The sequence below is a fragment of the Canis lupus genome, chromosome 28 (assembly GCF_003254725.2).
Source record: "Canis lupus dingo isolate Sandy chromosome 28, ASM325472v2, whole genome shotgun sequence".
Classification (NCBI taxonomy): domain Eukaryota; kingdom Metazoa; phylum Chordata; class Mammalia; order Carnivora; family Canidae; genus Canis; species Canis lupus.
The window spans coordinates 14,688,875-14,702,399 of record NC_064270.1 but is presented as its reverse complement, the minus strand read 5'-3'; the positions used below and the strand labels follow the sequence as shown (position 1 = coordinate 14,702,399).

At 40.0% G+C, this 13,525-nt stretch overlaps 1 protein-coding gene across 8 annotated transcripts in view; it reads left to right on the top strand.

Moving 5' to 3' along the window:
* The window catches only part of ARMH3 (armadillo like helical domain containing 3), a 181,807-nt gene that overhangs the window by 27,971 nt on the left and 140,311 nt on the right, over positions 1-13,525 (top strand). For 4 of the 8 annotated variants that reach the window (XM_049103002.1, XM_049103004.1, XM_049103000.1 and 1 more), the window contains 9 exons: positions 330-404; positions 512-598; positions 3,975-4,070; positions 4,663-4,719; positions 5,812-5,855; positions 6,939-6,999; positions 8,742-8,788; positions 9,320-9,395; positions 11,891-11,984. In XM_049103002.1, the coding sequence (XP_048958959.1) occupies positions 330-404; positions 512-598; positions 3,975-4,070; positions 4,663-4,719; positions 5,812-5,855; positions 6,939-6,999; positions 8,742-8,788; positions 9,320-9,395; positions 11,891-11,984 (637 nt within the window). The remainder of the gene's footprint in view (positions 1-329; positions 405-511; positions 599-3,974; positions 4,071-4,662; positions 4,720-5,811; positions 5,856-6,938; positions 7,000-8,741; positions 8,789-9,319; positions 9,396-11,890; positions 11,985-13,525) is intronic. The other 4 variants (XM_025466988.3, XM_025466986.3, XM_049103003.1 and 1 more) reach the window with 2 other exon arrangements.

The window sequence follows — 13,525 nt, the reverse complement described above, 5'->3', positions numbered from 1 at the left end:
GTGGTTCTCTTTCCCTGCCATCACTCAGAGATTTCTGGATCTTAAACTTTCTCTGGGTTTGAAAATGAAACCCAAGAAACTGTTAAGTAAATGCTTACGTGAGGGTGTGAGAGAAATTCAAAGATTTGGGAAGTTTTAGTTTGCTAACTTCTTACTTGTCTAGTGTCTGCCTACTCAGGGTCTGGTAGCTTCAGGGTTGCTTATTAAAGGTATACTAAATAGTAGTATGTTTTAACATTTCTGATTCTCTTCGATGGTAGGGGTGGCGATATATTTGAGATAACAGAGTGCCTCACTATAGACTTTAAAAACCCTTTTATTGCATTCAGGTGACAGATAACATCAGCCAGAACACTATCCTAGAGTATGTAATGATCAACAGTATATTTGAAGCAATTTTACAGGTAAGTCACCTCTTTCTCTTTTGGATAAACCATGTCCTTAAATCTTCTCTGTCTGCATTCCTAGGAATTAGGAATTGGCACTCATGTACTTCTGGTTCATGTTACAGATACTGTCTCATCCCCCAAGTCGCAGGGAGCATGGGTATGATGCTGTTGTCCTCTTGGCTTTGTTGGTGAACTATAGGAAATATGAGGTAAGTGGGCCCCTTAATGGACAGTTCTAATCTTTCTATAATTTTCCTAAATGTCGCCACTCCTAGGGCACTTTGTTATTTTGTTTAATGTAGAAGATGTGTTCTTAGTAAATGGTATATAGATTACTTTTAACCAGATTCTAAAACTTCTATATTAAATGCATGGGGCAGAGGATATGGTCATTTAGAGGAATCCTGTGGTGCAACTTCTAATTAAGTAGGTAACTATCCCTTAATATAGTAGTTCCCAAACCTAGCTTATTAAAATCACCTAGGAACTTTTCAAGAAAAAAAAAATACTTCTGGGCTTTACTCTTGATACACTGAGTGGGAACTGGGAATCCGGTTTTGTTTTTTTCTTTTTAATTCCCCTGTTGGGTATGATGATTAGCCAGAATTGGGAACCACTGACCTAATGCATCTGTTTTGAAAGATTGGAATTTTGTATATTGGATTTCCATGATGCGATCCACTTGTGTAAGTACCACTGTTGGTCTGGGAACTCTTTCTGATTTATTTATTTTTTATTTTTTTTAAAGATTTTATTTGTTTATTCATGAGATACAGAGAGAGGCAGAGACACAGGCAGAGGGAGAAGCAGGCTCCATACAGGGAGCCTGATGTGGGAATTAATCCTGGGACTCCAGGATCAAGCCTTGGGCCAAAGGCAGGTGCTAAACCGCTGAGCCACCCAGGGATCCCCTCTTTCTGATTTAAATGGAAAATTGAAGACAGAGCCTTACCCCTGTCAATCTAGAGTTCTCTTTGTTCCCAAATTAATCAGGGAAAGATTTATAGGTTTTGGAGCTGAAGAGCAGAGCTCAGAGACTTATACTTGGTTTCATGCCTCTATGTGATTCTTCTCAAAAGGCAGAATGTACAGAAAAGGAATGCCCTTAGGGAAGACCAGGGGCCTCATTGGGGCCTATTTGGAGGAATAGGGAACATTTGGCACTGAGTGCTGGACACTACGAATACTTTACTGAACCTAGAAGTCGGGAGCTGCATTGAGACAACCTGACTTTCTTCACTTAGCATGTAGTAGTGCTATGAGAAATGGGCTGGCTGGAGGGAGGCTTTTCACTTCTGAGCTTCTGGATCTTCACTTAGTGTTTTTATTTTTTTTTTCTTTTTTAAAGATTTTTTATATTTAAGTAATCTCTACACCCAACATGGGGCTCAGACTCACAACCTCAAGATCAAGAGTTACATGCTTCACTGACTGAGCCAGCTGGGTACCCCCACTTTGTGATTTTGGAGATGGTTCCTAGTGAGGTTGAGAGTGATGGGTAACACAAAGCCTAGAGTCTATTCTAGGCTTTAAGGAGAATACAGTAGAGGGGAGGCTGTGAGAAATATTTAAAAAGGGATTGGAATATGTAGAGCAAAGTTAATGTGTTATAATTCCCAGGAGCTGATTGTTTTCATTGTAGTAGAGGAACTGACAAATGGTGTTAGAGTGATTAATAAATATGTAATTTATCACCAACACCTGTTTTACTGGTGAACTGAAGGGGTTGACATGTTAGCCATTTTGATCTCTGTCATGTGTAATATAGCCTCTGAGGCCTTATTACAACAGCAACAAAAACAGCTGAGGAAAAATGCTGAAGACAGTTAATGGAAGTTGAGTTATATGTGATAGGAAAGTGTCATCATCAGTAATGAGTGTTTTCAGAACATTCTGCTGGTTGCAGGCCACTCAGAGGCAATGGCTTGGCTTCTCTAAATGTGAACTGAACCCTGGCTCAGCCCAGTAGGGCTCTCTGAAATGTCAGCCTGAAAAATTGGATATGGCCAAGGAACTAGAGAAAATCATATTTCTGGAGCAAGGTATGCATCTCCAGTCTGTCAGAAGCCACAGGAGAATTAATATAGTAGTCAAGGGCAAGCAGGCGGGCATAATTTATCTCGGCTTTGCAGCTTTTGATATAAGTCACTCACCAGAAACCATTAAGGAAGCCTAGTGACCATGGAGCAGGAAAGTTTTTGACAGGAACGTGAGGAATTCCAGATGAACATAGCAAAACCAAAAGCTGGTGAAATTTTATGCAAACTAGTATGAGAGGGTGTATGCTGGGCAGAATAGCATTCTAGCTCCCACCACAATCTATCCCATGATGGATGGAGAAAGTTGTCACCTTTCTAGTGAGGTACGAAGGTGCCAGAGAGGCTGAGTGCCCCCCTAATCACAGGGAAGGCAAGTAAGGTGTTGAACTTAAAGAGTGGAAGTGATAGAAAAGATTGTTTTTTTTTTCTTTTTCTTTTTTCTTTTTTTTTTTTTTTTTGACTAAAGAGCTTTCGTCAAATGTAATAAAAATGTTAATGGAGAAAATACATAGCTACCAATCATTGAGCCCTTATTGTCTGTCAGATACTATGCTAAGGATTTTATTTTTATTCATTTGATAGAACACAAGCAGGGGGAGCTGCAGGCAGAGGGAACCTGATGTGGGGCTCCATCCCAGGGCCCTAGGATCATGACCTGAATTCAAGGCAGATACTTAACTGAGCTACCCTGGCGTTCCTGTGCTAAGGATTTTATATGTCTTACTTCATTTAAGTCTCAAGAAACCCCGAAAAGAAAATATCCCCATTTTACACATGAGGAAGTTGAACTTAGGTTAATAAATATGTCTATCTTGTCACAATTAGTAAGTAGAGGGGCTAGAACTTGCTTTTAGCCACCTTCCCCTTTTCCTCAAAGATTCTAAAGCATAGACTGTTCTTATTAATCAGATAATCCTCATTATTACCTAAAACAGTGGACTTTTGGGAAGGTGAGTAATAAGGACTTAAAAAAATTATGCCAAGAAACAGTGGCCTGCTCCTTCTGTTGTTCTCTTCATCATGACATCTCCAGGTCAGTCTACTGTTGATTTTCTTTTCTAAGGATCCACTTTCATTGGATCTTGTCTGTTACATCAGCAGGATATAACTGCTGGTTATAAGAAGCAGTGTGGAGAGCCTTCCTCTGTCAGATTAAGGGACAAACAGAGTGGGTTTTACTCCTTGGATTGTGTTGTAGAAAACCTTATAAACACTTGGGCTGTTAAGAAAGCAAAGTTGTCTCTTTTTCTACTCCCAGTTGACATTCAAAAGTTACCCTCAGAAACTTGATTAAATAAGGTCTGTGTGTGTGGGGGGTGTTCTAAGTCTCAGTAATGAGTTTTCTTGGTTGCTGTAAAAACTACCAATATTGTTCCTTGCTTCCCTTGGGTTAGAATTGGTGCCTGAACTAGATGAGGTCTTTCCTCATATCACATGTATGGGATATTTTCAAGGTGAGTAGGTCATTGCTTCTCATCCCACTGGTAGGAGATGGCCCAGCTGCTTAATGAGTTTAAATATATGTCCATTTCCATATGCTGCCCAGCTGAGAGTGCGTCTGGAAAAACTCAAGAAATCTTCCAATGCTATAAGTGATAGGATCATCATTAAATCCCAGTGTTCTGACCAGATTGTAGTTTGGGTAATTACATCCTTTTTTTTAGTTCCCCTGCAGTGTTATTTGGGTATTGGATCCATAAATGGCCTCTCTGGCTGTTAAGCAGCTGCCACTTTCCACCCCCAAGGTGGCTTTGTTCTATGGGTGGGTGAATCAGTCCTTGCATATAGTTTGTGGAATGGTTAAGGAACCTTTGGGATGAGACTGTAAGTTAGCAACTTATAAATTTGTGCCTTATGGCAAAGAAACTTTTATGTTCCCCCCAAGACTGCTGTCCCTGTGGACTCAGATTATTGGCAGGATAGGACAAAGTGAGTTTTGTGGAGTGTTCGCTTCTTAGAAATAAATGGAAAGATGGGAGAAGTAGCAGACACAGGCCTGGTCTGATACAGCCTAGAGGAAAATGGAGGTAGAACAGAACTGGAGTGTGTGTGTGTTTGGTGATTGAGAGATTTACTGGAAATGGAGGGAGTTAGTAGGCAGGATGGGTTGGATGTGGGGATTAGGAGCATCACCTCAGAGAGAGGGTCTTATAGAAGCATTTTTGTTACAACTTTTAAAATAGCTTATAGTTTCTTAACTAAGTCACACTTACCTTGAGTCTCTTGTTGAACAGTCTGTGAATCCTTATATTGTGAAGCTGTCTATCGTGGATGATGAAGCTACACTTAATGTGAGTATATAGATCCTTGTGTATTGTTTTGATTGCTGACTTGTTTTAATTACTGGCCTTTCAGTGGATATTTAAGAACAGAGAGCAGAGAGCTATTGTATTAATTTCATCTGGCTATAAAGAGGGAATTGGTATTTTGTTTGACTATCATTGTGACTGCCTTGTCTTTTATCTTCTTGTCATGGAAGGAAGGTTTGAGGGGACATTTGTTGTTTATCATGATGAAATGTTTGGTTATATTTCGTATTATAGTGTGCTGAGGTTGATGATCCTGCAGATTCAGTGAGTTATATTCCCAAGAATAGGAATAGGCATAGATGATGTATCAAATCAGCATGATGTACACTTTAAATATCTTACAATTTTATGTCTGTTATACCTCAATAAAGCAGAAATTAAAAACAAAACCAACAAAACAAACTAGATGATAAACTAATGGGAGAACCCTTCTTGTAGAGCTATCCAGATGGCATTTACAGTCTGACATAGTGAAGCTGGAACATGGAAGATGATCTATATATCTGCTACATATGTCCAGAAAGTTTGGGAAATATCTGATCTCTGAGTAAGGGAGGAAGACAATGACCAGGTGTCTGTCATCTTGCCATCTTCATGCTTCTAATTTCCCTTATGAAAAAAAAGCATACATGATTCATTTTTCTGGCCTTAATTGATCTTTGTGTCATATTTAGCAGGTTCTAAAGGGAAAATTGATAAGTTACTTTAACATTTATTGCTTCTTCCTGTTACCTTCCTGTTTTCCCATTGCCTGAAAGAGTGATTTGTCTCTATGCACCTTCATTTAGTGTGAGACTCATTGTCACTCTTACTGTGACTGTTTAAGAGACATGTGAGAGCTTTTTGTTTGACGATTCTAACTTAGTTTTTCTCTTTTGAGGTAAAAATGATCCCAGTGAAATTGTCAGTGACCTGGGCTGGTCCATTTCACCCCTCTTTCTTGTTACTCTATTGAGTAACATTAAGATAGTTAAATCAGGAAAATCTGGACACTGGGGCTGTAATTAGTGTTTTCCCTGGCCTGGCATTTCCACCAGCCCCTTATTTCACCTGTGTTGTCTTTTTTCTTCCTAGGGAATGGGGCTTGTGATTGCTCAGGCTTTATCTGAGTACAACAGGTGAGTCCACTGCTCCAGAAGAGAAGGGTCTCATTTTCATTTGAATTGGTTGAGTAGAAAACAGATTTGGCTCCTGTGCTTGGGTGAACTTCCCTTACCTATTCTAGAAGAATATTTTAGGTTTAGCTTCTGGCAGACGTGTTTGCTCTAGCTCAGCTTGATGGTTTTAGCAGGGATTGTATCTGATACCAGGGGAAAAGTAGCCACCAGGTTTGTGTCCATCTTTTCTTTAAGCTATTAGGTACATTCTTTTGCAACCTTTGGTATTTTATTGCAGAACATTTTAACTAGTTTTTCAACCACAAGCAGCCTCTTCATTTAGCCCCATGTATCCTACAAATATAATTTTCTATGTAGAAAAGGTTGCAAAGCACCACATTTTGTACACTTAAAAGATTAAACAGAAAGAGAAAAACATACTGAATTAGCCCTAGTTTGATGGATGCTTCTTTTTCATCAGGGATCAACTGCAACTTCCCAGTGTCCCTGTCTTTTCTGGGGGCTCTCTTCATTGATGCTTGCTTTCCTTCTTGCTTTGAATGAGAAAGGTATCTGGTATACAGTGAATGGAAACCAGAATTTTTCCCAATCCTGGCAAGGGCCAGGCGGTATCTTGCTTGCTCCTCTCCAGACTTTGCTCACACACAATTGGATGAGGAATTTCAAATCTGCCCCATCTCCACAAATAGTTCAGCTCACAGATTTCCCTCCTCTTCCTTCAAAAACAAACAAGATTTTCAATGTTACAGCCTTAAAGTAATTTCACTGTTACACTTTTCAAGTAATAGTCTGTTTGGGAAATAACTGGATCAGCCATATGTTAGAGCAGTTTCACACGTTTGCAGCTTACTTTCTGAATCTCTCCCAAAGTAGCCAGGCATTTTGATACACGCTGCCTCAAGAGCAGATGCATGCCTCTTAGTTTGCAGGGGAAACTGCAGTGGCTGGCTAGATTGTCATAGTACTTTTGTTTTCTGGAGCCAGTGAATCCTATGAGTGCCCTGCCCTGATTACCTAGAGTGCCATGGACAAAGACATACTTGATAAATAATACTAAAGTTGAATTTAGTTATTTTTGTTCAGGCAGTATAAAGACAAGGAAGAAGAACACCAGAGTGGTTTTTTCTCTGCTTTAACAAATATGGTAAGTCCAACTTGTTATTTCTGTCCTGCTCAGGAATGTAAGCGGTCTGCAGGGGTAGACAAATTTGGACTCAGAAGTTCAAATGTTTGAGATGATGGCATGATGAGGAGAGAGTATCTCAGAGAAGATTTTTCTTTTTTTTAAAGCTGTATCTCTTATATTGATTTCCAAACCCAAGTGAGATGGGGAAAAGAGAGCTTTGATTGCTCTGGGACTGAGTTTTTCAAATTAATTAATTCAGTTTTTTAAAGGCTAAAAAAGGGTACATGTTAAACCACACTTTTGTCTCCTGAAGAGCTGGCTATGCTTGAGGACTGATCCTGCAGAATATTGAAAACAACAGTTTAGATCTGAGCATAGCTCTAAGTTCTTGGTTGACAGCAGACACTGGCCACCTGGTTCCTCATAGCTGGTCCTGTGGTCTAGTGATTGATGCAATAGATTTGAGCCACTCCTTTAAAGATTTAATGGACTGAGAGGTCTGTAGTTTAGGAAAGTTATTGATCCAGTTTGCAAGACTCCTGAACAAGGTTTCTCACCCTGACACAGTAGGCATTTTGGGCTAGGTAACCTGGGACTAATTTTTTTTTTTTTTTTTTTTTTTTTTACTGCAGCACTTTATTTTCCTCACACAATGATGCGTTGCTGGGCCTAATGTTCTCACATGACAGTAGAAAACCAAAATTTGTTGTCATCTCTTAAAGAATTGAGAATTGTGCCTGGGACTAATTTTTAAGAGATAAAGCTAATAGTTCTTAGAATCTAGGCAGATTCAGAAAGTCTTTTTTTCTTGGACATTAGTATTCAAGTAATCAGCTATAGGGCAAGACAGTTTTTGAATTCATTGCGAAAAACAGCCATCCCTCTACCCCCCAAAAAGACAATTATCCCCCCCAATGCCTATGTCTTCTTCCTTTCTTTCACAGAGCTTACTCTGAGAAAAGGATTTGATAAGCTTTTTAACTGAAGCATAAATGCGTAAAGTCTCTCAGAGGTCAGAGCCATATGAATGCTATGTTGGTATTTGGTTAAATAAATTAGATATAATTATACTGCCCCCAGGGATCCTTTCCTTTTGGCCAGGAAGAAGAAGTTTTGTATTATCAAGGAGGTTCCAGCTGCATAGTTTGGGGCATCAGTAGGCAGATGGAAAGATATTTTTACCTTTCCAGGGATGGGCATCTTCGTGCCTCTGATATCACACATATTGGAGGCAGCCTACTCCATTTGCTTATTTGACTGACCTGCCTATGACACAAACTAAAGATTTTGTGATCTAAAAGGTCTCACGTAGACATTTCTGGTCTGAAACTCAAATATTCCCCCAAAGACAGTCTTATGTTGGATGAAATCAGGGTGCTTTCTGTGGTGTTCTTCATGGGTTTCTGACTTGAAATAAGCAACTTTCAGCAAAGATGCAGAGTAATGAGGAGGTCTAGATTAACATTTATTTGCTGTTAGTGGTTACTAACACATTGAAAAAGAGAGCTGGACAAAAGTCCTGATGTTTCTTCTTTAAGGCCCTTTAAGGAAAGACAGATTAGTAGAGTTCTCATTATTTCATTTAATTACTTGTGAGTCTTTGAAGATCTTGAATGTGGGCTGTATGATGGGTGGGCCAAAGTTCCAAGTTCCCTCAGCCTGCACACAGCTTATTTTTTTCACTGACTAAAGGCTTCCTGGCACAGAGCTCCTCTCACATTCCCCTGCTATAAGTATGCAATTCCTCTTTTCTTCCACAGGTAGGCAGCATGTTCATAGCAGATGCCCATGAAAAAATCTCAGTGCAGTAAGTGCCTGACATTCTTTTGTGCGGTGACTTGAACTTTAGTGTGGGTTCTCTGGCTAGATAGGAGAGGGAAACGTTACCTCTTGCTAATCTTTTACAGATTCAAACTTTTATGGTGATTTATCAAATGTTTCTTGGGCTTTAAACGATAATGGACCCTTAGAAACCACTACTGTGGTCATGTCTGTTGAGCCCTAAGAAGCTGATAAATGGTTCCCAGCCCTCTCTGGAATGAAATGAAAGAGGGCTGGGTGTCTGAGCCAGTTAAGGATTTAACTGGATTGGGGTGGAAAAGTGAGAGGGAAAATAGGGAAATGAAGTAGATAAGAACTAGTCCTAAAGAATTAAAGTTAAGGCCCTGACTCCTCTTTATATAAACACAATGATGAAACAAAGGGAACACTAGAAGTGCAGAGGGATTGATAATGAGGAGCTGGGGTGAAATTGCATCTTGATGGTCATACTGTTTTAACTCTTCCGCTTTAAGAGCCTCTCCAATGTGTTCTGTTTTTTTTTTTTTTTTTTCTTTAGAACCAATGAGGCTATCCTTCTGGCACTTTATGAAGCTGTTCATTTAAATCGTAACTTCATCACAGTGTTAGCCCAGGTTGGTTATATTAAAATCTCCAATCCTTCTTTTCCCTGAATTTCATACAGATCCACTCCATTGTAAAGCCTATCTGGCTGTGCTTTGTACAGGGCACCTTGCTTTGTACTGGTAAGTGGTAGTGACAGAGGTATATCAGTTGTCTTTGCGTCAGGCTGTCCTCAAATATGTATATTTCCATCTGGAGTTGGAGTGGGTCTGATAACGTGCAAAAAGTTAATGGCTTTGACTAGTTTACTAAATCTTTTGACCAGTTTCCTGATTCTCTTAGCCCAGATGAGTAGAGATTACTTCATTTTGAGTAGAGGCCATCCCTTGGTATTATCTGCCTATATGGATTTTTGTATTAGGCTTTCTGCTTTCAAAACCATTGTAGAATTACAACTAGAGATAAAATAGGCCAAATCAGGGGATCCCTGGGTGGCGCAGTGGTTTGGCGCCTGCCTTTGGCCCAGGGCGCGATCCTGGAGCCCCGGGATCGAATCCCACGTCGGACTCCCAGTGCATGGAGCCTGCTTCTCCCTCTGCCTATGTCTCTGCCTCTCTCTCTTTCTGTGTGACTATCATAAATAAATAAAAATTAAAAAAAAAATTGGCCAAATCACTTGTCTTATTATTTCACAGAAATAATTTCTGTGAAATTATAATTTCCACAGAAGAAAAGTAAAAAGTATCTTGTCTAGCATAAAGCTAGCTGTTAACAACGACAAAAAATGGTTTACAAATATTGAAAGCAGAAAGTCTGGAATACTGAGTGCTGGGTCACTTGCCCAGCTTAGGATAAACTCCAGAGTTGGTAGAGAATGGGACTAACACAGGCGGAGAACTCAAGTGCTGTCCATGAAAGCCGTCTTTAAAAATTGATAAAGTGTTTTCATTTTAAAGTCAGAGTTTTAAAATATGTATGTAGGTTTCTTTTAAAAGAACACTTATGCTTTTTTTTTCTCAAAGGGCAGATGTGTATGGAATCACTGAGGGGTTTTTTTTGTTTTGTTTTTTTAAAGATTTTATTTATTTATTCATGAGAGACACAGAAAGAGGCAGAGACATAGGCAGAGGGAGGAGCGGGCTCCATGTAGGGAGCCCGATGTGGGACTCGATCTTGGAACTCGAGGATCACACCCTTAGCCGAAGGCAGATGCTCAACTGCTGAGCCACCAGGCATTCCAGAATCACTGAGTTTTAACCAAAAATGAGGTCATTCTTTTTTTTTTTTTTAAGATTTTATTTATTTATTCATGAGAGACACAGAGAGAGAGGTAGAGACACAGGCAGAGGGAGAAGCAAGCTTCACGCAGGGAGCCAGACATGGGACTCGATCCCAGGTTCCCAGGATCACACCCTGGGCTGAAGACAGCGCTAAACTGCTGGGCCACCAGGGCTGCACCCAAAATGAGGTCATTCTTTTTTTTTTTTTTTTTTAAATGAGGTCATTCTTAAAAAGAAGTATGCTGGTTTAGGGTCTGCCTACGAAGACACTTATTTATCAAAACTGAGAACATGAGAGATTTTATCTACTATTCTCATTATACTTGTCTGCTCTCTGGATTCTGTAACTGATTTTAAAGGAAGGGTGAGGGAGGGATCCCTGGGTGGCGCAGCGGTTTAGCGCCTGCCTTTGGCCCAGGGCGCGATCCTGGAGACCCGGGATCGAATCCCACGTCGGGCTCCCGGTGCATGGAGCCTGCTTCTCCCTCTGCCTGTGTCTCTGCCTCTCTCTCTCTCTCTCTCTCTCTGTGTGACTATCATAAATAAATAAAAATTTACAAAAAAAAAAAATTAAAAAAAAAGGAAGGGTGAGGGAGGTAAAGAGTGAAAACGTTATTGGGGAAAACAAGGGAATAGCCACCACTCTGCTTAATTTTTTTTTTTTTTTAAGATTTTATTTGAGAGATCAAGAGCAAATATGAGTGGGGGGGGGGCAGAAGGAGAGGGAGAAGCATACTCCCCACTAAGCAAGGGAGCCCAATGTGGGGCTCAATCCCAGGACCCTGAGATTGTGACCCGAGCTGAAGGCAGACGCTTAATCAATGGAGCTACCCCAGTTTACCCCAGTTTTTTATTTGCGTGATTCTTCAGAAAAACTTATGTAATGGAAACTTAGTTTAGAAAACTTAGTTTAGTTCACAGAGCTTCTTATTAGAGTTTAGTAAACATCCACAGTAATCAGGTTCTCAAGGGAACTCAACATAGAAGTGGTCCCTCCTCGGACAGGCGCGATCCTAGAGACCCGGGATCGAATCCCACGTCAGGCTCCCGGTGCATGGAGCCTGCTTCTCTCTCTGCCTATGTCTCTGCCTCTCTCTCTCTCTCTCTCTCTCTCTCTCTGTGACTATCATAAATAAATAAAAATTAAAAAAAAAAAAAGAAGTGGTCCCTCCTCAGTGGACATTCCATCTAATTATGATAAGGCCAGGAATCCCAGAAAGGATATTATGGAAAGGATACTCAGAACTGGGTTATGTCTTTTCTTGCCTGCTTCTGTTTTCTTTCAGAGTCATCCAGAGATGGGCTTGGTGACAACCCCTGTCAGTCCTGCTCCAACAACCCCAGCCACACCACTTGGGACCACACCGCCCTCTTCTGATGGTAAGCCCCCCACCTCATGTTTTCTTGATTAATATGATCTTGAATCTTTCAGGGTGTGCATAGCTGTGTTGAACAAAGAATACAGTTGTTAATTCTTTCAGCTAAGAAATTATCTGAGGTGCTGTCCTTCAGGACTTCTAAAACTCCAAAGGAAGCTTTGGGAAAAAAAGTCAAGTGTTTTACTCTGTGTAAGAAGCTACATAACTCTAACTTGTCCTCAGGGAATGGAGTGCTAGATCTGAAAGGGACCGCTGAGGTCAGTAATGCCTATCCTGCCAAACTCTTGGGGTGTGAGTCTCTGATGAGATATTTTATGAATATATCTCTGAAATAAATGTAAGGTAGTAAAATTATTTTATGTTATCCTATTGGCCAATGAGGAAATTGAGGCCAGAGAAATAAGTGGTTCACTTCATGTTAGTGAGTTGAGACTAAAGATCCAGGACACGAGTCAGGGCAAGGACCATGTCTGTTTTCTTCACTATTACCTGTCCAGCATAGTGCCTGGCATGGTCACTACTTAATAAATATTTGTTGAGCTCATGGATGAGAAAGTGAACCTGGGATTTTACTCACTGTTACATATCTATCAGCACTTCCAGTGGGAAAACAGTGAACTTTGAGTGTATTATAATTGAGAATTTGGTGGGTATTTAAGACTTCTCCTCCTAAAACACACCCACCCAGACAGAATTTCTACTTTATTAATTTTATGGCTGGAATTTAAGAAAAAGGTAACAGGAAAGAAATTATGAATTTTCCCCAATGATATTTGTGTCATCTGAGTGTGTTTGATAGAGTATATTAACCTAAAAATAATCTTTGTTAATACTTGAGGTTTTGCCTAAAATGTTGACTGAATTTTGGGTAAAGAAATATAGGAGGGACGCCTGGGTGGCTCAGCGGTTGAGCGCCTGCCTTTGGTTGAGTGCCTGTCTTCGGATCGAGTCCCGCATCGGGCTCCCTGTGTGGAACCTGCTTCTCCTTCTGCCTGTGTCTCTGCCTCTCTCTGTATGTCTCTCATGAATAAATAAATAAAATCTTAAAAAAAAAGAAAGAAATAGAGGAAATCTAACTTTGATCCTTTCTCTGTGACTCTCTACTGTCTGTGAAATGACCTTCTTTGATTGGCTTATTCTCCTTGAAATTTTAGTAGCACTGTGGCAGTAGTGTTTTAAGGTAGTAAAAGTGATGTTGGTACAAAAATGTGTCAGGCAGGTGCCATTGATATTCAAGTCTATGGTAGCAAATTGGATCTGTTTAGAACTAAAAACCAAATTCCAAAAAAACTAAATGAGGAGCAAGTAGTAAGGGTTACCTACTTGTCTCTGCTTTTTCAGGTCACTGAAAAATCCAGTAGAAATACTGTTATTTCTCTTTAAGGATAAAGCCTGTCTAGTTACCATGGATATCAAAAAACATATATATATATATGTGTGTGTGTGTGTGTGTATGTGTGTGTGTGTGTGTGTGTATATATATACACACACACACACATATATATATATCTGTATATCTGAGTTTCATGTGATGTTGGGGTT